The sequence below is a fragment of the Mus pahari genome, chromosome 6 (genome assembly GCF_900095145.1).
Source record: "Mus pahari chromosome 6, PAHARI_EIJ_v1.1, whole genome shotgun sequence".
NCBI classification, from domain to species: domain Eukaryota; kingdom Metazoa; phylum Chordata; class Mammalia; order Rodentia; family Muridae; genus Mus; species Mus pahari.
In genome coordinates, this window is record NC_034595.1 from 102,932,784 (window position 1) to 102,956,046 (window position 23,263).

Sequence of the window (23,263 nt, forward strand, 5' to 3'; positions counted from 1 at the left end):
TTTTAGATATTTTAAAAATAAGTAAATAGGGGCTGGTGAGATGGCTCAGTGGGTAAGAGCACCCGACTGCTCTACCGAAGGTCCGGAGTTCAAATCCCAGCAACCACATGGTGGCTCACAACCATCTGTAACAAGATCTGATACCCTCTTCTGGAGTGTCTGAAGGCAGCTACAGTGTACTTACATATAATAAATAAATAAATCTTAAAAAAAATAAGTAAATAAACATACCTTGAGAAAGATGTTAGCTTCAGCTAGTAGTACAGCTAATGCCTATAATCCCAACGACTTGGTAGTCAGAGCAAGGAAGAATACAAACTCTTAGGCTAGCCTGAGCAGCCTCTGCCTGCCAGAAAGAGCGAAAGAGCAGAGGCTGGAGGTCAGTGGTTGGCGCTCCTCTAGCCAGGGTAAGGCCCAGAGACCAGTTCCCAGCCCTGCAGACCGAAAGAGAAAATCAACAAGGTCTCGCTATGTAACCCAAGCTGGCCTCAGAACTCAGCATGTGGGGTTGGAGAGTTGGTTCCTCAGGGGATAAGAACACTGCTGACCCCGGCAGAAAAGCTCGGTTCCGCTCCCCTGCACCACTGCTATGATGGTTCCCAACCACCTGTAGCTGGTTCAGTGTGCGTTGCTCCCTTCTGAGCTCAGGCAGCAAGTGTGCATGAAGCACAGGAAGGCAGACTATTCACGGGCGTCAGACACCTGATAAAAAGTTTAAAACAGAAAAGGAAAGACCCAGTATAGTTTAGATAACTGTGTGTATTTAATAGCAACGTTTAAGGAGAGTACCTTAAACTTTAATCTTTATTGTTGATGACAGTACAATCACAGCACTCCCCTTTTCTGTCCTCCCTCCAAATCCCCTAACTCTCAAATTGATAGTCTTTTCTTCCTCAGTTATTATTGCTATGTGTGAGTTCATGTTTATGCAAAAGTATACAAATAAAGCCTGCTAAATCTGTTTTTGTTGATTGTGTGCATCTGGTTTTAGGGCTGACTAGTTTGTACTGGACAACCAGGTAGGGGACCCACTCATGGGAAGGACTGCCCCTAAGCCTGCCTCCCTTTGTCTAGGGCCGGTACCCCATGAAATTTCCCCCGTTGTTTCACTCTTCTTTATGTAGCCATTTCTATAGGAGGCTGCTTAACAACTGAGTTCCTGGTATGCTGGCTCTTAAAATCTTCCTGCCCCCTCTTCCAGGATGCTCCCTGAGCTGTAGAAGTGGGCACTGGGGCTGTGTCCTACATTGTGTCCAGTTGTGGTTTTCTGTGACAGTCTCCATTTGCTATAAAGGGAAGTTTCTTTGACTGGGGGAGGAGGAGGTGATGCTAAACTTACCTGGTAAAGATGGCTCAATAACCAAGAGGAATCTGTAGGCCACCGATCTGAAGCTAAGCTTGTGGGCATAGAAATTAGTGGTGGGGTATAATTAATTTTTTTTTTTGAGACAGTGTCACACTGTAATCTTACCTGATTGATCTGGAACTTGCTGAGAACTCCCCTTTTCTACTTCCCAGATACTGGGACTTATCTTATCTTATCTTTACTTATTTATATTTGTTTGTGTGATGCTAGGAATTGAGCCGAGGCCTCAATGTTCTACCACTCAGCTCTTTCCTCTACCCAGGTCTTGTTTTTTTTTTTTTTTTTTTTATGTCTATGAGTACACACTGTAGCTGTACAGATATTTGTGTGCCTTCATCTGGTTGGAAACTAACTTTAATACCTCTGCTTGCTCCAGCCCAAAGATTTATTTATTATTATAGATAAATATAGTGTAGCTGTCTTCAGATGCACCAGAAGAGGGTGTCAGATCTCATTAGGGGTGGTTGTGAGCCACCATGTGGTTGCTGGGATTTGAACTCAGGACCTTTGGAAGAGCAGTCAGTGCTCTTAACCTGCTGAGCCATCTCACCAGCCCCCAGGTTTTGGATTTTTGTTCGTTTGTTTGTCGGTCCCCCCCCATACATACATCTTAGAGAAAGAACACGGGATGGGCATGGTGACACATGTCTAAAATCCCAGCTTATCAGCATGGCCAGCCTGGGCTACATAGTGACCTTTTAGCACACCCCTTTAATCCCAGCACTCAGGAGGGCAGAGGCAGGTAGATCTGTTCAAGGCCAGCCTGGTCAACAGACTGAATACCCAGACAGCCAGGGCTATACAGAGAAACCCTGTCTTGAAAAAAACAAAACAAAACAAAATGTCCCAGAATCCACATAAACGCAGATTTAATGGAAGCCACTGCAATCCCAGCACTGCTACCAGGGAGAGGGAAGGTGAAGAAAGGCAAATCTTTGCAAGTCTAAAGGTCACCTACTCTGGAATTTTGTGTGAAAAGCTAACAAAGAGACTGTTTTAGGCAAGGTGGTAGGCCAGCAGGTTTGGCTACTTCTCTAACTCCAGCATTTAGGAGGCAGAAGCAGGTGGGTCTTTGTAAGATCCAAGCAGCCTCAAAAACAAAGCAAGTCAAGGGTCAGCACCTGAGGCTATTGTCCGCCATTGTCCCCACCTGTACTCCTGCCCAACTCACAGGGGTGAAGACACACTAACACTCCAAAGCAAAACCACAAGGAAGTTCAAACTAAAACAGTTCTAGGGCTTCAGATAGAGCTAAATGAAGCAGGAGCCAGACTGGGTTCCAACCTGAGAAGCTCCAAGAGAGAGCAGAGAAGGCTCGGTTTCCCCTCCAGGCGATTTGATTTGGACAATTGGGTCCCAATCTGACTTGACAGAACTAGCATGGGTCCTACTGTGTGCAGTCTGACTTGACAGACTTGGCATGCATACACGCTTGTCTTCCCATCTCAATAACTACATGATCTTTCTTCAAGGGTGCATTACGGGACTCACACATGGTGTGCAAATAACCCTTTGATGTTGGGAGGGGAGCCAAGAGCAAGGAATTGAACTCTGCTTAATAAAGTGCTTGCCTTGTGTGCCTGAGGCCCTTGATTCCATCTCCAGCAGAAACAAAATCCATACTCAGTTCTCAGCTGTAGCGTTTAATCCTGAGGGTTCGTGCTGAGCGGAGCTGACTCCCAGAACTGCAGGACGTTTCTAGCAGCATCCCACTTCCTGGCTGCTCAGCCTGTCGGAAGGGCTGTGTGTAAGCTGGGCCAGCCTCCTGGGCCCAGGAATGCTGCTCTGCCTTTAATAGCTCTGTGAACAGTCCTTCTATGGGCAACAGGCGGTTGCCTGGGTACCTGCATGTTTGCCTCCTTAGAACCCGTGCTTCCCATGCTGACCCTGAAATTTAGACCAGATGCATTCTCGTTGGAAAAGGAGGAGAGGTTTCTTGAGTGGAAAGCCTGAACGGGTTTAGAAATGGAATAAGATGTAATGTCGCCAGCCATGGCTGTGTCAACCCAGGAATGACAGAGGACTGACTCCAGGGTGTTGGGGCAGGCTGGAGGCTGGAATGCTTTCAGAAAGGAGGTGGGGGACAGTTAACTAGCAGACGCCGCTGATGTTTCTCTCGCCACACTTGCCTGAAACTAAGCAAAGCAAAACCCAAATATGGCTTTTAAGTGGGGAGGGGACTCCTTCTCCAAGACTACGTACATATATACATACATTACACGCACATACATACAAACAGCCCCCACTGCATCACCACTCAACTGTGACTGCTACCAGCTCTGCAGCTTTTCAAGGTGTTTCCCTGACAGACGGACCTCGAGCTGGACCCATTGAGCCACCCGGAGGACTGGAGCCTGAGAGATCCCCGGCAGACCTGCCCCTACCCTTTCTGAGAAGCCTGCTCGGAAACCTACTGCTTTGCCGACTAAACTTGACTGCTGATGCGGTGGAAACTCAGGCATGAACGAACACTGTGGAGCACATTCCTGGAGTCTGGCCCCAATTTGCTTAAACGCGCCAAGAATAAGAGACGACGAAAACCCATCGAACTGTTCGTGTTTTGGTGCTGAATTGTGAAAATACCGTTTGAAATCTGACTGGGTTAAGTAGCTACCCCTGGAGCCACTGAAACTAAAACAGAGCCGTCGCTCCCAGATGTTCTAAAGTTCCCAGGAGCGCAATAGGGAATTTGGGACCAAAGGAGTGATTACGGATTCGGGCGCCGAGCTCGCCTCTCCAGACCTCTTTCTGCAAACCGCTGGGATGGGGAGTGGTCAGCCCTCACTTGTCACCCGCCGTTCTCAGCTGGAGACGACTGGAATCCCCGGAAGGGAGGAAAGGGGCCAGCGTAGGCGGCTGTGACTCAGACGGCAGTGCTGGGAACAGAAGGGTTAAATGGGCACGGTTAGTGGCGCTCCGCCCCAACAGACCCCGCCCACGGAGGCCGCGGCTGGTCTGCGTATTTATAGAGGCGGTGCCGGGCGCGCCAGGGCGTCCCTGTGACCCGCAGCTCCGCGTCATGGAGCGGCCGGCGCCTTTGGCTGTGCTGCCCTTCTCCGATCCCGCGCACGCCCTGAGCCTGTTGCGCGGCCTGAGTCAACTGCGCGCGGAGCGCAAGTTCCTGGACGTGACCCTGGAGGCGGCGGGCGGCCGCGACTTCCCCGCGCACCGCGCCGTGCTGGCGGCCGCTAGTCCTTACTTCCGCGCCATGTTCGCGGGCCAGCTGCGCGAGAGCCGCGCCGAGCGCGTGCGCCTGCACGGGGTGCCGCCCGACATGCTGCAGCTGCTCCTGGACTTCAGCTACACCGGCAGAGTGGCGGTGAGCGGCGACAACGCCGAGCCGCTGCTGCGCGCCGCCGACCTGCTGCAGTTCCCCGCCGTTAAGGAGGCGTGCGGCGCCTTCCTGCAGCAGCAGCTCGACCTGGCCAACTGCCTGGACATGCAGGACTTTGCCGAGGCCTTCAGCTGCTCGGGGCTGGCGAGCGCGGCGCAGCGTTTCATCCTGCGCCACGTGGGCGAATTGGGCGCGGAGCAACTGGAGAGGCTGCCGCTGGCGCGCCTGCTGCGCTACCTGCGCGACGACGGGCTGTGCGTGCCCAAGGAGGAGGCGGCCTACCAGCTGGCGCTGCGCTGGGTCCGCGCGGACCCGCCGCGCCGCGCGCCGCACTGGCCGCAGTTGCTGGAGGCTGTGCGCCTGCCTTTCGTGCGACGCTTCTACCTGTTGGCACACGTGGAGGCCGAGCCGCTGGTGGCGCGCTGCCCGCCTTGCCTGCGCCTGCTGCGCGAGGCCCGCGACTTCCAGGCGGCCCGCTACGACCGGCACGACCGCGGGCCCTGCCCCCGCATGCGTCCGCGCCCGTCCACCGGCCTGGCCGAGATCCTGGTGCTGGTGGGAGGTTGCGACCAGGACTGCGACGAGCTGGTCACGGTCGACTGCTACAATCCGCAGACCGGCCAGTGGCGCTACCTGGCCGAGTTCCCCGATCACTTAGGTGGGGGCTACAGTATCGTGGCTCTGGGCAACGACATCTACGTGACGGGTGAGTGCGCTGGTGGATTTCCAAGAGAGATATACTCAGGACCTGGCATTCTAAGACCTGACCTAGCCCTTGGCAGGGCGACTTCCTTAAGTTCTCCATCTGTTTTTAAGCTAGAGGAGTCCCCTGTAGAGCAGACATGGCGTCTTTGAGCCTCTCTGTGCCCCGTGTGGTACAGTCTGCCTTGCTTAGCCAACTCCTTGCCCGGAGGTGCCTCCCTCTTTTGAGTTGGAAAAGACCCGGGCTTTGACCTGGCACAATGGGTGCTTTCTTTTAATCCCCAAGGAATGCGGGGACAGGATGCAGGCTGGCGCCTGGTGAGGCATCTCTCCCTCCCCAAAGCAGGGACGTTTCTCCCTCCCTGCTAAGCCACAGGGGCCTCCTGACTCACGGCTTTGTCACCAGTGACAAGGTTTCTTAGAGCCCGCACCTAGGCGGTGCACTGTGGATCACATGGTATTTAGGCTGCTCTAGTCTACGACTGTAAACATGGTCACATGTTGAGAGATTTTCTGCCAGTTACTTGGCTGAAACCCCAAAACACTGCCGAGTCACGGTAGGCGGGCCCCAGCCTGCCCCAGTACTGGGCTTCTCCCACGGTTTTTCACTAAGGATGAATCCCTGATCCAACTGGGGGGGAGGCTACAGGAGGCCAACAGAGATGGCCTCTGGAACTGCTATATAAGGAAAGACCACTGAGGCCTCTGGCCCTATTATCAGGCAGGCAGGCATGAGGCTGGGTCGTCACCGGGGGCTGTGCCTAGGGTGGCACATTCCACATAAAGCCTACCCTGATGTTGCTGTGTCGAACAGAAGAGGGGACACATCCGGACTCGACAGTGTCAGGTCTGGCTTCAGCGTTCCTGTCCAGCTCTGCTGAAGCCTGCCAGAATGTATCCCTCTTTAACAACCTGAGACCAACTCTGTGTTGTTTGGGGTTCCTCCCTTGCCACCCTGCCCCCATCTCCTCTGAAGTCTGGCTAGTGATTTTGAGCAGAGAACGCCTTCCCAGAACTGGCCAGACTCGCCCTTGGATAAATGTCACAGCTGAACAGCTAATCAGGTTTAGGCAGGTGGCACCGTCCTGGCATTCAGCTGCTGGTAGGGGATTTCCCTGAGGGTCAGGAAGCCGCATCAGCTGCTTTGCAGGGTCCCTGTAAAAGGCCCACAGACACCTCAGACTCAAAAGCTCCAGGCTGAGAGACAGACAGAACGTCTGTCCTGTTCAAGGCAGGCGCCAGCAGGGAAAGCCAAGGGCACAGCCTCCAGGATTCCTGCAGTCTCCTGATAGCATGAAAGCTTCATGGTCTTAGATCTGCTTCACACTTTGTCTTGTAAGACAGGGTTTCTCTGTCCTGGAACTCTCTCTGTAGACCAGGCTAGCCTAAACCTCCTTAATGGCCTTTTAAAAAGGACTTGTACACACACACCAGTGTCTGTCATACTTGTATAGCTTGGTGAGAATTTCAAGTGAAACGCCCCTGTTCCCTCCACTAAAGTGCAAACTAGAACCGTAGAGTGTATGGAGGTGTGACTTGCTGTGTTAGGTCTCTTGGGGAACACTGGATTCTCACTGTGTCCTGGCACATCCCTGGTTTGAAAGTACCCAGGGAGTCTAGGATTTGGTGGCCAAGTCCGATGTTTGGTGTTTACTGGGAAGAGCTGCCCAGAGTCAAGGCTGTTCTGAGTTAGTTAAGTGCAATGGTTTCGGTGGGGGGGAAACCTAAGGCCGTGTGGGGGAAGGCACTTTTCATTTTATTATTTTACTTTTTATGTACATGGGTGTTTTGCCTGGGTGTAATCTGCACCTCCTTCACACCTGGGTGCCCACCCAAAGCCAGAAGAGGGCACCAGATCCTCCAGGACAAGCATCACGGATGCTTATGCGCTGCTGTGTCGGTGCTGGGAATGGAACCCAGGCCCGAGAAAGGATAGCCGGTGGTCTCCGCCCTCATTTTTGTTTCTTGGAATTGGGGTCTCATGTAGTCCAGGGTAACCCGAACCCCAGGGGGCTGAGATTATAGATGTATTGCTCTCTAGGGAGCAAACCCAGGCTTCATGCATGCTGTGGTAAGCGCCCTACCAGCTTAGCTGAAACCGCAGGCCAGGGCTGTTGAGAGCAGCATCTTTTGGCCTTGGTATGATAGCAATTAGTGGGTCTGTTCAGTGCCTCAGTGACAGCTTGGTGAGGCCCTCAAGAGGACCGATGCATTTTGGGTGACAGGGGTGAGACTAATTCCTCCGTAGGGAGAGGCCAACCCTGAAGTCCAGGAAGGCACAGGTGGGTGACTCACCCCACGTGGGCTGACCATCTGTCCTTTGTATGTCCCGGCAGGCGGGTCTGACGGCTCCCGGCTCTATGACTGCGTGTGGAGATACAACTCTAGTGTGAACGAGTGGACAGAGGTGGCGCCCATGCTCAAGGCCCGAGAGTACCACAGCTCCTCAGTGCTAGACGGCCTTCTGTATGTGGTGGCGGCCGACAGCACAGAGCGCTATGACCACGCCACCGACTCCTGGGAGGCCCTGCAGCCCATGACCTACCCCATGGACAACTGCTCTACCACTGCCTGCCGAGGCCGACTCTACGCCATCGGCTCCCTGGCAGGCAAGGAGACCATGGTGATACAGTGCTATGACCCAGACACCGATCTGTGGTCGCTGGTGAACTGTGGCCAGCTCCCACCCTGGTCCTTTGCGCCCAAGACTGTGACTTTGAATGGACTCATGTACTTCGTCAGGTGAGGCCATGGCATACTGGTTTTTGGCTCCTCACCCCTTTGCCCAATTCACAGATGAGTACTGGGGGGCCAAGCTGGGACCAGAGGCTAGGGAACACCCCTTAGATCATTGCTGTGGGCTTTAGGTTTTCTGACTCAGGACACATCAGGGATAGTGGAATCTTGGCAGTGCCTAGCTAAGCATCCAGTGGCTTACCATGCATCCATTGGCCACATATATGTGCAGGTCTCACTTGGTCTGCGACCGAGATCTTGAGCCATCTCAGCTCTCTACCCTAGCCCGACCTGCAGGTTTTTGATGCCCGGTCTGGTCACAGTCAAATACACCTTGACTAAGTGGCTACTGGGCATCTGGGAGAAAAATTGGATGCCTGTGTCCTGTGTGTGCATGCACGTGTGTGTATTCGCTGCTTCGCTTCCTGGTCCAGAGTCTGCCAGCAGCTGTGGGGGCTGGGACGGAGGGAGGGAGGGAATGACAGACATTGCCCCACGGCTCCTTTTGGTCACAGACTTTGATCTGGGATCCCACAGATGGATTCCCTCTGCCTGGGCCTGGGGACAACAATGACCTTTGCCTGCCCTGCCCTTCCAAGCAGAAGGTGTTTGTGCTCTGAGGAGTCAAAGGGGGACACAGGTGTTTTGCTTGGCATCTGAGCGGCTGAGGGGCCTGGCGTCTTTAAATCCCAGGACCTGAAGATGCCCTGGAACCTTCCTGAATCCTGTTATAAAACTGCCTGGCCCTTTGCTAGTCTGCCCCACCTCCTGTGGTATCTTTAAGAAGTGGGAGGGCCTGGCTATAAATACAGCTTTGAAGCGTGCCAGGTCTTTGCTTCAGCCCCTCCACAGTGGCTGCCAGCCCAGTACCTTCGAGAATGCCCTCCTGTCCTAAGGTCCTAGGGCAGACTGTTCCCCGTGGCTGTTCTGGGTCCTGACACTCGCTGGCTCTCCTTACGGATGGGAGTCAGTGTTGATTTCCTGCCCTCCACGTGGAAGTGGGAGGGCTTTGCCCAGCTAATGGTTTGCTTCTGTGCCACCCACACAGGAAGCCGGGTCAGCCCCCAACCTCAATGCCTGGATAAAAGAAGGCAGTGTTTTGTGATCCATATAACCTTGTGCACAGGGTGTACCTATGTCCCGAGAGCCCTGTCAGGGACACAGCCAGTGCTCTGTGAAGACCATAGTACCCTGTAGCTGTTATCAGTGACCAGTAAAAGCTGCTGTCTGGGGCCTCCTGCCGTGCACCCACTCCATGCAGCTTTCTAGAAAAGGCAAAGATGTTGACTATGACTAGGGGGCGGCAGCCTTGAAGAGAGGAGATGGGGATCCCTGTCCAGCCTGGCCCCTTCAAGCTGTGGCTCTTTGGTCTCCGCTGGAAAGGCGGCAGGGAGTGTAGAGATACCCATTGGTTTCAAAGCCAGCCTGGGCTACAAACACAGACGCTGTCTCATGTCTCAAATATACAGATTCATGGGAAGAGTCGCCAAGTGGAGGGCCCTGTGGCCCTTCACACCCGAGGTGCTGCTTCTGTCTAACCGGGCACCTCTTCCTCTATTGCTCCACAGGGATGACTCTGCCGAGGTGGACGTCTACAACCCCACTAAAGATGAATGGGACAAGATCCCATCCATGAATCAGGTAAGTCTGGAGGTGTGGCAGCACCTGTAAGCTCAGGCCAGCCCCGCTTTTGCAAGTGCACTGCCATTAGATTGTTTGGGGCGCAGTCATGGTGGGTGGAGCTTCTAAGTCCTCTCCAGGTGTTCTCTGAGTTAGTGGAGGCTGCTGCTACAGTCCACCTGTGAAACTCGCCGGTCTGGTGTTAGGGTCTCAAGGGACCAGGCCAGTGGTTCCCACACCCTTACTGTGAGCCACCAAACAGAAGAGGTGAGGAATCGATGAGTTTCCCCACAAAGAGACAGCAAGTGCTGAGGCCCTAGGGCTGGTGTGTTTGTGTGAGCACCAGCAGAGCCATTGTGGCTAGAGGGAATGGGCTCAGACAGGTCTCTGGGTGTGATGTACCCCTGCTTGCTTCCTGAGGAATTGGCCTTGGTGATGTAATACATTTATTAGACACGCTGTGTGCTGTGAACAGGGGGACAGGAGGGGGGCACCCTTACTGCTGCTGCTGCTGCCGTCTGGTCAGGGCCTCCTGTCTCTGCTTGCTGAGAAAGGTCTAAGGCTGATGGTGTAGTGACCCTGGGAAGGCTTTGTCGCATCTGACCAGGCTCCCCGATGGCTGCACCAGCATACTGCGTCCTGTCTGTACAGTAGACAAGCCTGCCCTAGAGGGCTGCTGCTGTAGGGATGCTGGGTATGGGTGGGAGACCATGCTGACCACATGGGGACCGAGAAGCATTGTCCTGCTCTATCTCTACATCTGGAAAGCTGGCTGAGGATAGTTCTCAGTGCTGCGGCTATGACGAGCCGAGCTGGTCCCTGGAAATTACTAGAGCAATCGGAGAGAGCGGTCTGCCGGGCCACGGTTGCTTGCCTCACTCACTCCTCCACCTTGACCCACAGGTACACGTCGGGGGCAGCCTGGCCGTCCTGGGAGGCAAACTCTATGTCTCTGGGGGGTACGACAACACCTTTGAACTCTCGGACGTGGTGGAGGCATATGACCCAGAGACCCGGGCATGGAGTGTGGTGGGGCGACTTCCAGAGCCCACCTTCTGGCACGGTAGCGTGAGCATCTTCCGCCAGTTCATGCCACAGACACCGGCAGGGGGCCGTGGCTTCGAGCTGAACAGTGGTAGCAATGACGTGGACGCAGGCTACCACAGGCTGCCCCAGAACCCTGAGGAGCTGCACTAGCCCAGGCTTGGCCCAGGGGAGGGCCTTGGTGCAAGGGGCCTGGCACCTGCAGGGAAGCAGCTCCAGGGTGCTTAGTGGGCCCCTTGATGCGCCGTGTAAAGGTTTCTGTGCATTCAGAGCCGATGTCACAGCTTCTGGGGACTAAGGCGGCGGTGATCACCATCATGAATCAGCCTTCAGAAGTCACCCCAGCTCGTAGCATCCAGCTCACCGTGCAGGGAGCCTCTCCTTGCCCTCTCCTGGGCTTGTGTGCTCCCAGGGCAGAAGGTCCTGTAATGGTAAGAAAGTGGCCTGGCTTGGAGCACTGGGAATCTGTGAAGACAAAAGGCTACACTGAAGTGCTAAACTCCCCATCCGGTCCCAAGGCTCCTCCAGTGCAGCAGGTAGAGAGGTGTTCACACCACTGTCGGGGTCTCACCGTATAGGAGTTAAGTACTAACACTGAGCTGGTGGGCTGTCACAGTGTGAGTCCAAGCTCTGTCCCCATAGCACGTGTTCTTGCCTGGCAAGGAGGCCTTCCCTGGGACTCTTTCCTGGAGGACAGGAGCAAAGCTCGCAGAGCTGACTTACTTGCTGTGGCAGCTCTTCGGGAGCCCAGCTTCTAAAGAGAGCCGAGTGGGGCGGCCCCAGCACTTGGCCGTAGGTTTGAAAAGCTTGTGGTTTTCTGCTGTGTGTGGAAAACCTAGGATTTCTAGGGTCGTAGGGCCAGGGACACAAGTACTAGGGCACCTGGACCACAGCTTAGGGGATCCCTGGGTTTGTTTGTGACTTTGAATGGTTTCATGGGTTTGGGAGCTGAGACCCCTTTGTGCCCAGTGGGCTTGGCTGGGGTCTGTTATCTTTTGGGGGGAAGAGGCCATTAGGACTTTTTGTTACAGACAAAGACAAAGTTCAGCGTTGCCTTTTCCTTGTGAACTCAAGGGCAGATGAGGCTCTAGGAGCCGAAGTTTCTGCCCTATCACACGCCTACTGCCGCCTTCTTGTCCAGCTGGCAGAGGGGAATGCCTTAATTTCCCAGGTACCCACCTGCTTCCTGTTTTGAAAGCCATGTTCTAGAATGCTCTGCTGGGCACCTGACCCGGGAAAGATGGTAGGTAAGGGGCGGTGCTGTCCCAACTGAGGCCTCTGGTAACCTAGGATTCCCTTGGGGATGTGTGGCAGAGGCGGCTTGTTTCATTTTCTGGTGCCACCAGCCCATCCCTCGGGTGCCTCCTTTTCTGAACCTTAAAAGAGCTGGCTCCCAGGGCCACTCAGAGTTGTTGACGCTCTGCTATGGAGTGCCTTGCCACAGCAGGGTAGGGTCGTGTGTGTGTGTGTGTGTGTGTGTGTGTGTGTGTGTGTGTGTGTGTGTGTGTGTGTGTGAGACTAATCTCAGTACTGGGGACAGTTGTTCAGTCCTCTTGGGGACAGGCTAGGAGGCTTTCCAGAGGAAGGGCACCACCTGCAGCAATTATTGCAGGGTAGTGCACACTCCCACAGGGCCCCTCTGCCCAGCTCCAGGGCTACTCAGGTTTCCACATCAGGGCCCCACCAAAACTAAGGATAGTAAGAAGTAGGCACTTTGTACCCACCAGGAGTCCAGGACTGTCCCTCCCTAGGTGTCACCTTTGCCACTGGCTCTGGGCTGTAACCCACTGCTTATCACACGTCTCTACACGAACAGGGATTGAAGCTGGGCCACCTGGGAATGGGATTGTCCCTGTCACATGTACAAAGCTTTTATATGTTAGGACAAAACTAAGTTATGAGAAGTTCTGTGCCTGGTGTTTGATGCTGATCTATAAGGGATTTTTTTCTTATATTTATGACTTCAGAGACTTAATGAAGACCGCCTTCGTTAGGCAGGTGGCGCTCGGTCCTCAGTGGCTGGGCAGATTTGTATATTTATTTTTGTCTGTTCTGTAGCTTCTGTGTCCAGCATCCTAAGGTCTTGGGGTGCTTCCCTAATTTTTGAAATAAAATGTTTCCTACGTGCTGGCTGTCATGGCCTTCATCTTTTGACAGGGGTAGTCTTGGCTCGCCTGGAACTCGCTCTGTAGACCAGGCTGGCCTCAAACTTAGATCCACCTGCCTCTGCCTCCCAAGTGCTGAGATTAAAGGCGTGCGCCACTAACACCCGGCGAGGTCAACCTCTTGCTGCTCTGTCTTCTGGGAATCCTTTGTGCAAAGGCTCACATGGGTGTGGGAGGAAGGTGTGGTGGGATGTGGGGTCTGCAGATGTAAGTTTGGGGAGCCCAGCATCTGAGGGAGCTTGCCTCACAGAGCCTTGAGGCCCTTTCTTATGTCAGTGGTGAAACATGGCATGCTGCCCAAAGTCAGACTCCTGCCCATAAAGATGGACCCTGTGCCTGGGTGGTGAACCCCAAAAGACTGGAAACCACAGATATTTACATTACAGTTCATAACAGAAGCAAAACAACAGCTATGAAGTAACAATGAAAATTACTTTTTATAATTAGGGAGTCACCACTACAGGAGGGGTTATGTTAAAGGGTTGTAGCATCAGGAAGGTTGAGAACCACTGCTTTGTTGGGCTCCCTAACAGGCTATGAGACTCTACCCTCCCACCCCTCAAAGCCTTCAAGCTGGGATCACTCTTTTCTCAGCCTATTGCTGGTGCCTGCAAAGAAAACAGGCTCAGATCCCTGAGGATAGAGGGAGGGTCTCCTGTGCTAAGTGCTGCACCACTGGGCCATACATACCCCAGCCCTGCAACCTGTAGCATCTCCAGAACAGATCTGAAGCAGCTTAGTAACTGCGCATTGCTCTACCTCAGCTGCCTCGAGGAATAAAAGGGAGTCATGTGGGTGTGGAAGTTCTGAGTGAAACCTTTTCCTTTTTTTTTTTTTTTTTAAGATTTATGTGAGTACACTGTAGCTGTACAGATGGTTGTGAGCCTTCATGTGGTTGTTGGGAATTGAATTTTTAGGACCTCTACTCACTCTGGGCAACTCCTCACTCAAGCCCAAAGATTTATTTATTATTATATCTAAGTACACTGCAGCTGTCTTCAGACACACCAGAAGCGGGCATCAGATCTCATTACAGATGGTTGTGAGCCACCATGTGGTTGCTGGGATTTGAACTCAGGACCTTCGGAAGAGCAGTCAGTGCTCTTACCCACTGAGCCATCTTACCAGCCCCAAAACCATTTTCTTAGTCTCCCAAGTCCAGTGAGGATCGGCTGGGGAGCCAGGGGGTGGGCACGGACATCCCATCCCAGGGAGCAAGAGGATTAGGCAAAGCCCACCTCCAGCTACCAGAGCCATGAGCACTGATTCAGCCTGGCTGGTGAATGTCCGAATCTGACACTCCTACCAAGGCCTATGCCTCCTCTAACAAGGTTAGGACACTGGTGACAGCCTTAACCAACAGTGTAGCAAAGATGGTATCATAGCACTGCTTCAGCTACCACAGTGCGAGGAAGGCCAGGCAGGCACGAGAAAGCATCTTCAGAGTAGCCCCTACCCCTGCCAATACTGGTGCAGAGGCTTCCTTCTCAGTACTTACCTGAGAAGCATGAGCATGTACTAGCCCATGCAAGCATGGATGAATGAAGCAGCAACTCGCTCAGGCACGTAGGGAAACAAAGGAGGTGGGAGATTTAAACAAGCATCTGCAGGATGCATGACCCATGGCACCCTGCTCTGTAAAAGGTGGGACCACCTATGACTCCTCCCATTCAAGGAAGGTCTGCACCAAGGGATGGATGGGTCCCTACGTGGACAGGAAGCCTATGAAGGCCAGCTTGCTTAGCTGCCGCTGCCATGTTCAACTTCATTAAGTCTTGCTTAATGAAGCCATCACCATGGGTCCTGGCCACTTTGTCCAACGTCAGAGGTGTCAACCCCCGGCTGGCCTCACCTACACTATTCTAAATAAGGACACTACCTGTTGGTGTGCAAGAGTGAGGGACAAGTGGAAGCCACCTCCATTCCCTCCTCAGCTTTGCTGGGAAGCAGCTGCAGACCACCAAGGAACAGACCACTGAACAAGAGTCCTAAGTCACATGTTTATTGGTCAGTGGGGCCATCTGGGCGGGGGTCTACGTGTCACAGTCCTCAGGAACAGCAGCCGTGATGATGAGAGAGGGCTCCAGGACCCCAGGGCTAGCAAAGCTCTCCTCTGAACACAGTCTCTGGCTAGGGAGTTGGGAGGCAAGGCCACCTTGGGTCAGGGACTCCACAATGACCTCTGCAGAGCCCACCTCCAGGTCTGCAGGGGGCTGGAGAGCGACAACCACCATCTTCTCGTCCTCAATGATGAGGTTTCGGAGCTTGCGCTGCCGGGGATTGTAGTTCTCCACTCTGTCATGGATCTCCATGTGCCTCCGCAGGTGAGCCTGGGAAGAAGCAGAGCTCAGAGCTGGGGACAGAAGGGAGGAGGGGAGCAGGGGACCCGGCCTGACCTACCTGCCGAGTGAACTTGTAGCCACACTCGGTGCACTCGAACTTCCTCACGCCTTTGTGTCGCCTGACGTGCACTCGTAACTGTTCCACAGCTGCAGGAGGAATGGGACCGTGGGTGGGCATTAGGAGCAGGAGCTCCCCACTCCAGGCCCTACGGCACCGCACCGAGGTCACCATTACCCAGGTGCAGGGTGCCCTGTCCCCACGCTCACTGTCACAGAAGGTTCACTCATCTCTAAGCACACGGAAGATGGAGCTGTGAAGGTTCTGAGGAGCACGGGGAAGCCACTGTTGCCCTTGATCTCTGTGTAGACCCTCCAACCCAGGCGGGCAGGAAACAGAAGCCAGGCCCCCTATTCTCCTACAGCTTGCCTACTAAATACCTTTGAAGGTCTTGCCACATATCTGGCAGAAGTGGGGCCTGCCCTCTTGATGGCGGCTGGCCACATGCCTCAGAAGGGGGCCCTTCTCAGTGAAGCGCTGCTCACAGAATTCACAGCTGAAAGGCCTCTCACCCGTGTGGGTGCGGTTGTGCTTGTCCAGACTGGCTGTGGGGGACAAGGTGGGGCTCAGTTGCTGTCTCAGCCCTGGGGCAAGGAGGGGATGGGCCTGCCTCACCTTGGGTGCGGAAGGTCTTCCCACAGAGGTGGCACTGGAAAGGCTTCTCGCCGGTGTGCGTGCGCAGGTGCATGTTGAGATTGGCCTTCTGGGTGAATGCATGGCTGCAGAACTCACAGACATAAGGCCTTTCATTCCTGGTCAGATGGGAACACAAAGCAGAGGCCATCACTGTGGGGATGCCATCCCTCTCCACCTACTCTGCTGGAGCTGGACATGCTAATAAGCAGCAGGGCTTGGTGGTAGCCAGCAAGGGACACCACCATTCCCAGAAGCAAAAGGCAGATCTATACTGCAGAGAGTCAGCAAGCTAAATGGTACAAATTAGCCCCAGCCTGAGTCCTCCCCACTAGCCTTACAAACTGCCTGTCTCTCACCTCCACCCTGGAAGGGCTACAGGAGACTCAGGGAGGAGGCGGCCGCTTGCTGCAGAGGAAGCTCTCCTTCATCCTTCCTACCTGTGCTTGGCCTTGATGTGCATCTGCAGCCCGTTGCGGCTCGAGGCCCGGTGCCCACACTCCTCACACACAAAGAGCTTTTCTCCACGATGCTTAAAAGCCTCGTGCAGCTGTAGCTCCGTCCTAGACAGGAAGCACTTGGCACAAGTGGGGCACTGCAGGTGGGTGAGACGGGCAGAGGGAGCGCATCCAGGTGAGGACAGGATTGAGCTGTCCCAGAGCCACCGGAACCCCAGCCCTGTCTAGCACTTACTGCGTGGGGTTTAGGGGCTCCATGTAGCTTGATCATGTGGCTCTGCAAGTCTTTCTTCTGCATGAACTGCTGGGAGCAGGAGGAACACTGAAAAAACAGGCCCAGTCAGGTCCAGTGCGGCCGGCACCATCAATGCCCTGCTCTCAGCACACGGGGAAGGGCCTAGTCCATACACAGGGACAGTCCTTGATGGCTGAAGGTTGGCTCCCAAGAGGGGGTGATATTTAGTCATCCATACTATCCCCAGAACGCAAGCAAGCAAGGCTACAGAATCACCCTACCTACAGAAGTGGTGTCACTGAATGGGCAAGGAAGGCAGGCTTCAAGGGAGAGATGCCGGGTACCACCTCAGGCAAAGAGCTGCACGCCCCCTGCCCCAGCCCATGGCTCTGGAACAAGTGCCAGGTACCACCCCAGGCAGAGAGCTACATACCACCCACCCCCCAACCCCCCCACCCCCGCAATCCCAGCCCATGGCCCTGGGACAAGCGGGCCTGACCTTGTAGGGCATCTCCCCTGTGTGAGACACCATGTGCACCCGCAGCTCCATCCTCCGTCGGAAGGTCTCCTGGCATACGGAGCATGTGAAGACCTGGCAGTGTGAGGGGCAAGCAGGGCCAGCATCAGGGAGGGCCTCTGCCTGCGACGGCAGCCTCTGCAGGGGCTTCCAAACGCTGCTGGGAAGTGTCTGCCTGGGGTAGGGGATGCTGGGGTAGGAGAGGGCAACATGTAACCTGCCTGCCTTGACCATCAGAGCACTGCACACTACCACACGCCAGACCCTTCTCGGCTCCAGACAGGCTAGAGACAGAGCCAGCTGCTACTGACCAGTCTTTGGGAAGAGGAGGAAGGGGTTTAGTCAAACACTACCCACTTGGGGGAGAGGGGGGTGCTGACAAGGTGGCCCTTCCAGGCAGTCATCTCCCACAAACACTTTACTTGCTCCAAAGCATAAGATGGAGCTAGACCCAGGCAGGCAAACCCAAAATATCCCTCGTGCCCTCTGAACTCATGTGTCCGACATGTACTAGGATGTGGACCTGCCAAGGCCCCACAGTTCTTATTTTATAATCCCATAGGGTTTCCTGAGGATCCTTCCCAGATGGCATGAAGACACAGGCCACTGTGCTGCTGCCCACAAATACTTGGACCAATTCCCAAGTACCTGTTCTGAGCGGTTCATGCAATTCCTGGCTTCATGTTCCAAGAGATTCTCCTTGCGGAAGTAACACTTTCCACATTTGGGACACTCGAAGGGTTTCTCCCCAGTGTGTTTCCTGCCAGGAAGAGAGGCCGCAGAGGCGTGGGGGCTAAGAGGCTTTCCCACCTTGCTGATCCTCAAGGCCCTCTCCAGCCCCTGCCACAGACACGCTGTGCTCATCAGGGGGAAGAGGTGTCCAGCCCCTGCCACAGACACGCTGTGCTCATCAGGGGGAAGGGCTGGCTGGACTTAACCACGCAGGCTTAGCCACACCCAGGTGCTCATGGAAGGGAAGGCTAGAAATCCCCTCCAGGTTAGCCTCAGGAAGAAACAGTAGCCATGGGTCCAAATGGTCCCATGCTGGAAAGCCAGGCGGGAGGGAGCCAGGAGGAGCCAGCCCTTCGTCTGCCAGCCTCCCTAAATGGCTGCCTCAAAACTTCACTGACTCGACCTGGTTGACATCCTTCCCTCTGTTCGACATCATGGCAGGACAGGTGATATGGCTCAATGGACAGAAGCACTTGCTGCTGAGAAGCCAGGACTCAGGTTCAATCCCTGAGACACACGAGGTGGAAGAAAACAACTCCCACAAGCTGTACACTGACGTCTGCACATGACCCTCCCACACCCAGTAAAGAAGTAAATGTGGAACTCCATGACCAGGTTCTGTGCATCCATTTCACTGGTGCCAGCAAGTGTGGCTGTAGCAGTCCATGGAGTCCTTGGTTCCTGGCTCCCTATCTCTCCAGAAGGCTCCATTAAGTCCAAACGTCTTTGCAGAAAAGGGGCCCTCTTGGGCTCACAACCTTCCAGTGCTTATTTTGCACTGAGAGCCCAGGGGGCAGAGGACATGGGCAACCAGTGAACCAGCCTGCCCTTCGCTGACCTTACCCCATGCCCAACTCCAGGTCAGGTCCTAACCACTCACAACAGCCAGGGGCATTACTGCTAGCTCTGCTCCTAGCCAAAAGGCTCTACCCAGCAACTGGCTTCCATACCTCCTCCAAGTCTCCTTCTAGCCTAGATGGGTGGCAGAGGCTGGCGGTGTAACCTCAGCCACTTGGTCTGGATCTTTCCCCCAGCATTCTGGGGATTGAACATGGGGTCTCACCTGGCAGGCAAACAGACTAAGACTGAGCTACAGCCGGGCAGTGGTGGCACACGCCTTTAATCCCATCACTTGGGAATGCAGAGGCAGACAGATTTCTGAGTTTGAGGCCAGCCTGGTCTACAGAATGAGTTCCAGGACAGCCAGGGCTACACAGAGAAACCCTGTCTGGGGAGGCTGAGCTATAGCCCATTCCCAGCTGCTCCAAGCTGAGGCAGAAGGATCATCAGCCTAGGCAATTTTAGTAAGGCCTGTCTCACTAAAAATGGGCTCGGATGTAGCTCAGTGGCAGAGACCCTGGGCTTCAGTCCCTAGCACTGAAGGTTGTTACAGGGCAGGGGGAAGTACCCCACCTTCTTAATAAATAAATGTTGTCCCCAGGCCACTAACCTTATCTATACAGTAGACTCCAATTCCCAATTCCTTGGCTGGCCCTACTCTCCTACCTCCCCAAACAGGGTGCCACACACTGTAGCCCCAACTGGCCTGGAACTCCCAAAGAGTGCAGGCTCAGGCTGTCTGCTTCATTCTAAAGCACTGCTTCCTTTCCTGCAAGACACAAGGCTTTCTGTATCTGTGCTGCATCCGAGGGCTACCTCACCTTATGGCAAGCCCAGCAGCTTGCTGAATGAACCCTGACCTCAGCGCTATGGGCAGCACTGAGTCTCCTGTTTGTCCATCCAGAAGCCAAACTTACTCTCATCTTCATTGCAAGAATCCTTAACCCCGGAGTCCCTGCCACTGCAAGGACCTCATTTTCTATTATTCTTTTGAGACACAGTATCCCTGTGTAGTCCTGATTGACCTGAAACTTACTACACAGACTCAAGCTTGCAGCAAGCCTCATGCCTCTGCTTTCCAAGTGCTGGATTACAGACAAATGCAGCCACGCCTAGATACAAACATCTCTTGAAGCCATTCCTTCCCAGTTCTCAGGGCCATCAGCGAACCACAGACCAAGGAAGGAAGGAAGGGAGCATGGGTAGATATGCATAGCCTCAGCTACCCCAAGGCCAGGCATGACAAGCAGGTCAATTCCTACACCAGGTGAGTGAGCAGCAGTGGCTTGCCAGAGTCACACACTGACAACACAATATGGCTCTGCACTGCAGGAGACTAGTATGTCTACTGAGCAGCTGAGATGGGGCTATGTCTGCAGCACTCACTTTTATTATTATTTTTGGTGTGTTGGGAGGGCATTGGTTTTTCAAGACAAGACTTCTCTGTGTATCCCTGGCTGTCCTGGAACTCAGGCTGTAAACCAGGTTGGCCTCAATACCCAGAGATCTGCCTACCTCTGCCTCCTAAGTGCTGAGATTAAAAAGTGTACACCACCATGCCTGGCATGTGGTATAGGATCTCAAGTAATTTGAACTCAAAACAAACCAGGTATGGTGGCACGTGGCACATCACTTGGGAGACAGATGAAGGTGGATCTCTGAATTGGAAGCTAGCCTGGTCTACACAGTTATAGGGAATTATAGGGCAGAATTATAGGGCAGCCAGGGCTACACAGAGAGACCCTGGGGGAAGGGAGCTTTGTTGTTTTAAAGCAGTCCTAAGACTAGGTATGGTGATGCATGGCTCACTCAGGAGGCAGAGACAGATCTCTAAGTTCTAGGCCAGCCTGGTATACAGAGTGAGTTCCAAGTTAGCTTGGAAAAGAAAAAGAGCTGGGGGCCGGTGGTGGTGGCACCCACTTTGATCCCAGCTCTGGAAGCAGAGGTTGGCTAATCTGAGTCATTTTGAGGCCAGCCTGGTCTACAGAGTGAGTTCCAGGACAGCCAGGGCTACACAAGAGAAACCCTGTCTCAAAAAAAAAAAAAAAAAAAAGCCTCACAAAAGTCATGTAAGATACCTGTTAGACAAATGGTTCCTTATACATCACTGACTCACAAAGCTAACATCCCCAGAAACATAGGCAGCCTCCGTCCTTTCAATCAGCCTCTTGTCACAGCCTATACTGCCTATCAGACCTCGGCTCCGGCTCAGGAAGGGGCCAGAGACTTGTCTTGTGTGGGCAGAGGCCTGCCCACGGTCAAACTCCCCAGTGGGTAGAATCTACTGACCAGGTGTCCACCATCCCACAACTCACAGAAAGACAGGAAGAGGCAGCATGCTGACTAGTCACTGTCTGGGCCTGACCTAGGATCCCCAGCCTCGCAGAGCCCAGAGGAGGGGAGTACAGGACCCTCTCCCGCACCACGCAAGGGCAGACAGGAAAAGAAAATTAAAGCAAGCAGAGCATTTACCTGTTGTGGACTTTCAGGTAATATTTGCTGAGGAACTTTTTGTGACATGTGGGACATTCGACCGGAACGGCTGCACCTTTCCTGCCGTCAGTGGGCTCGGCTGAGAGGGTGCCTGCAGCCAGGGCTGGCTCGGCCACACAGGGCTTTCTAAGCACTTTTGACTTCCTCCTGGTCAGCACAGTCTCGGGCTCAGATACGTAATCACCATCCCTGTCGTCCTCAACTTGAACCACCACTTCCCACTAGAGTAGAGGAGGCAGCAGGAGGGGGTAGGGTCACCCAAGAATCAGCAGGGACCCCCACCTTCAGTTCCAACATAAGCCCCACCCCCAGATGGTCCATTCACCAGAGACAACAGTTCCCTGCAGGGCCCAGAGAAAACCGCAATCTTGGACTTGGAGCACAGTGTCTATGATAGCAGGGAGCTGGCCAGGTTCACTAACCTAAGGAAATACCTGTAACCCTGACGCTCACTCCACCCCAAGGAAGCTGGCAACCATGGACAAGTGCAGCTCGCAGGTCAGCTGAGACCACTGGCTTCCATGTTTGCTCCAGAAGTGCCGCTCTTTACCCTTATGCTTGCCTCCCCAGTTCCCTGAAAACAGTACCTCATTGCTCTCGCCCTGCAGCGGGGCACCTCCAGCCTCCAAGGGCCTTGGGGGCTCTTTGCAGTCCTCAGACTCTTTGTCCTCTGAGGGAGAAGGCTTCAAAGCCTGCGTGAGTTTCCCACAGAGGAAGGCGGCGCTGCTCTGAGCAGGTGTACCAAGCCGGGGCTGCTCACTGTCTCTGGGTTCCTGATCCACAGAGGCCAGGCTCAGAGTCCTGAAAACTTCCTCCTCATCCAAGTCTGTCGGCTCCTTGAGGTGGCTTTTCACGTCCTGGGAGGCAGGCTGGCCCAATCCACTCTGTGCCTGTCCCACTGAGGTTTGGGGCTGGAAGCTCTGACATAGCTCCACAGCCTCTGGCACCCGCAACTCTTTGGCTGCCAAGAGCACCTGATCCCTGTTCCCTGAGGTGAGGGCGAGGTGGCCGGTGTAGAAAAAGTCCAGCAGGAGGCCAAAAATCTCAGCAAAGCCCGCAGGGAGGACAACACTGCCCCCTGAGCCATCCCCGTAGATTCTCTGGAAGAAATGGCTGCAACATGCCAGGACACTCCAGTGCGCCTTGAACACCAGGCCCCCCACGTCCAGCGTGGCGTCGCAATACTGGCCCTTCTCGCGCTGCTTGTTGAGTTCCTGCAGAACCCTCACGCTGTGCTGCACGAAGGAACCGTCCATAACCTGGAAGGGAAGGCAAACATGACCGCTCTGCACAGCCCCGATCCGGAGAGCCCTTTTGGACCAAGAGAGTGAGATGGACACTTGAACATCCACCCATGTCGGGATGAAGGCGTGGGTCAAGGTTAGGAGGTGCACACGGAGCACACAGCCAGAGTGGGGTCTTGGGGGCGGGGAGCGGCATGGGTTGGCCAGAGGGGAGAGAGCGGGAGAGGAAGTGCATGGCGGGAGACAGGACAGGGGCGGTCGGGATAGGGTGCTGGTGTGGAAAAAAATGAAAATGAGAGTCTGGGGCTAGACCAGCGTGGACGACAGCTGATCTGTAGCGCACCCAACGGCCAGCCAGCAGGGCAGGGCGGCGGCTGCGCACAGGTGAGCCAAGCCCACGCCGCGCCTGCACAGCGCGGGCGGCAAGCGGAAGGCGGCGGCCACACGCTCCTGAGAGCCCGAGGCGGCTCTCTGCCTCCCTCCCGCACCCTCCTCACCCGGCCGGTCGTCCCGGCTCACACCGGCTTCACCGCTCCGGGCTAGACCACTTCCACCGCCCACAAGGCTAACTACAGCCCGGCCCACAGCGCGGAGACGCCGCCGCCGCCGCCGCCGCCGCCGCCGCGCCGGATGTGACCTACATGCGCGCAGGCTAGAACCGGACGCCTCGGTGGCGCAATGTCCTCAGGTCCCGCCTCAAAGGCGGAGCCTCCGAAAGAAGCCAATGGGCAGTATAGGGGGCGG

General features: G+C 54.6%; 2 protein-coding genes across 3 annotated transcripts; one reads left to right on the forward strand and one right to left on the reverse strand.

The window, feature by feature from the left end:
* Window positions 1-4,356: 4,356 nt before the first annotated feature.
* On the forward strand, window positions 4,357-12,924 carry Klhl21 (kelch like family member 21). The gene is made up of 4 exons (XM_021200409.2): window positions 4,357-5,406; window positions 7,739-8,144; window positions 9,707-9,779; window positions 10,662-12,924. The coding sequence occupies exons 1-4, from the start codon at window positions 4,386-4,388 to the stop codon at window positions 10,953-10,955; spliced, it is 1,794 nt and encodes a 597-aa protein (XP_021056068.1). The 5' UTR covers window positions 4,357-4,385; the 3' UTR covers window positions 10,956-12,924.
* A 2,031-nt stretch (window positions 12,925-14,955) lies between these two features.
* On the reverse strand, window positions 14,956-23,160 carry Zbtb48 (zinc finger and BTB domain containing 48). Of its 2 annotated transcripts, XM_021199569.2 has the most exons (11): window positions 23,017-23,160; window positions 21,863-22,534; window positions 21,255-21,496; window positions 17,859-17,970; window positions 17,193-17,285; window positions 16,694-16,780; window positions 16,441-16,595; window positions 15,983-16,119; window positions 15,748-15,912; window positions 15,368-15,456; window positions 14,956-15,297 (listed from the first exon to the last, which is right to left on the reverse strand). In XM_021199569.2, the coding sequence occupies exons 2-11, from the start codon at window positions 22,529-22,531 to the stop codon at window positions 15,001-15,003; spliced, it is 2,046 nt and encodes a 681-aa protein (XP_021055228.1). In that variant the 5' UTR covers window positions 22,532-22,534; window positions 23,017-23,160; the 3' UTR covers window positions 14,956-15,000. The 2 variants fall into 2 exon arrangements, with proteins under 2 accessions (XP_021055228.1, XP_029395776.1); XM_029539916.1 differs by having other exon boundaries at window positions 15,748-16,119; window positions 16,441-16,780; window positions 23,017-23,094.
* Between the last annotated feature and the right edge of the window lie 103 nt (window positions 23,161-23,263).

Coding starts and splice junctions, on each gene's coding strand:
- Klhl21 (XM_021200409.2), top strand. CDS start 4,386: ATGGAGCGGCCGGCGCCTTTGGCTGTGCTGCCCTTCTCCGATCCCGCG. Junction 8,145..9,706: donor GGACTCATGTACTTCGTCAG/GTGAGGCCATGG, acceptor ATTGCTCCACAG/GGATGACTCTGCCGAGGTGG. Junction 9,780..10,661: donor AGATCCCATCCATGAATCAG/GTAAGTCTGGAG, acceptor CTTGACCCACAG/GTACACGTCGGGGGCAGCCT.
- Zbtb48 (XM_029539916.1), bottom strand. CDS start 22,531: ATGGACGGTTCCTTCGTGCAGCACAGCGTGAGGGTTCTGCAGGAACTC. Junction 21,497..21,862: donor TGCAGGGCGAGAGCAATGAG/GTACTGTTTTCA, acceptor CCTCTACTCTAG/TGGGAAGTGGTGGTTCAAGT. Junction 15,457..15,747: donor ATGTGGCAAGACCTTCAAAG/GTATTTAGTAGG, acceptor TTCCTCCTGCAG/CTGTGGAACAGTTACGAGTG.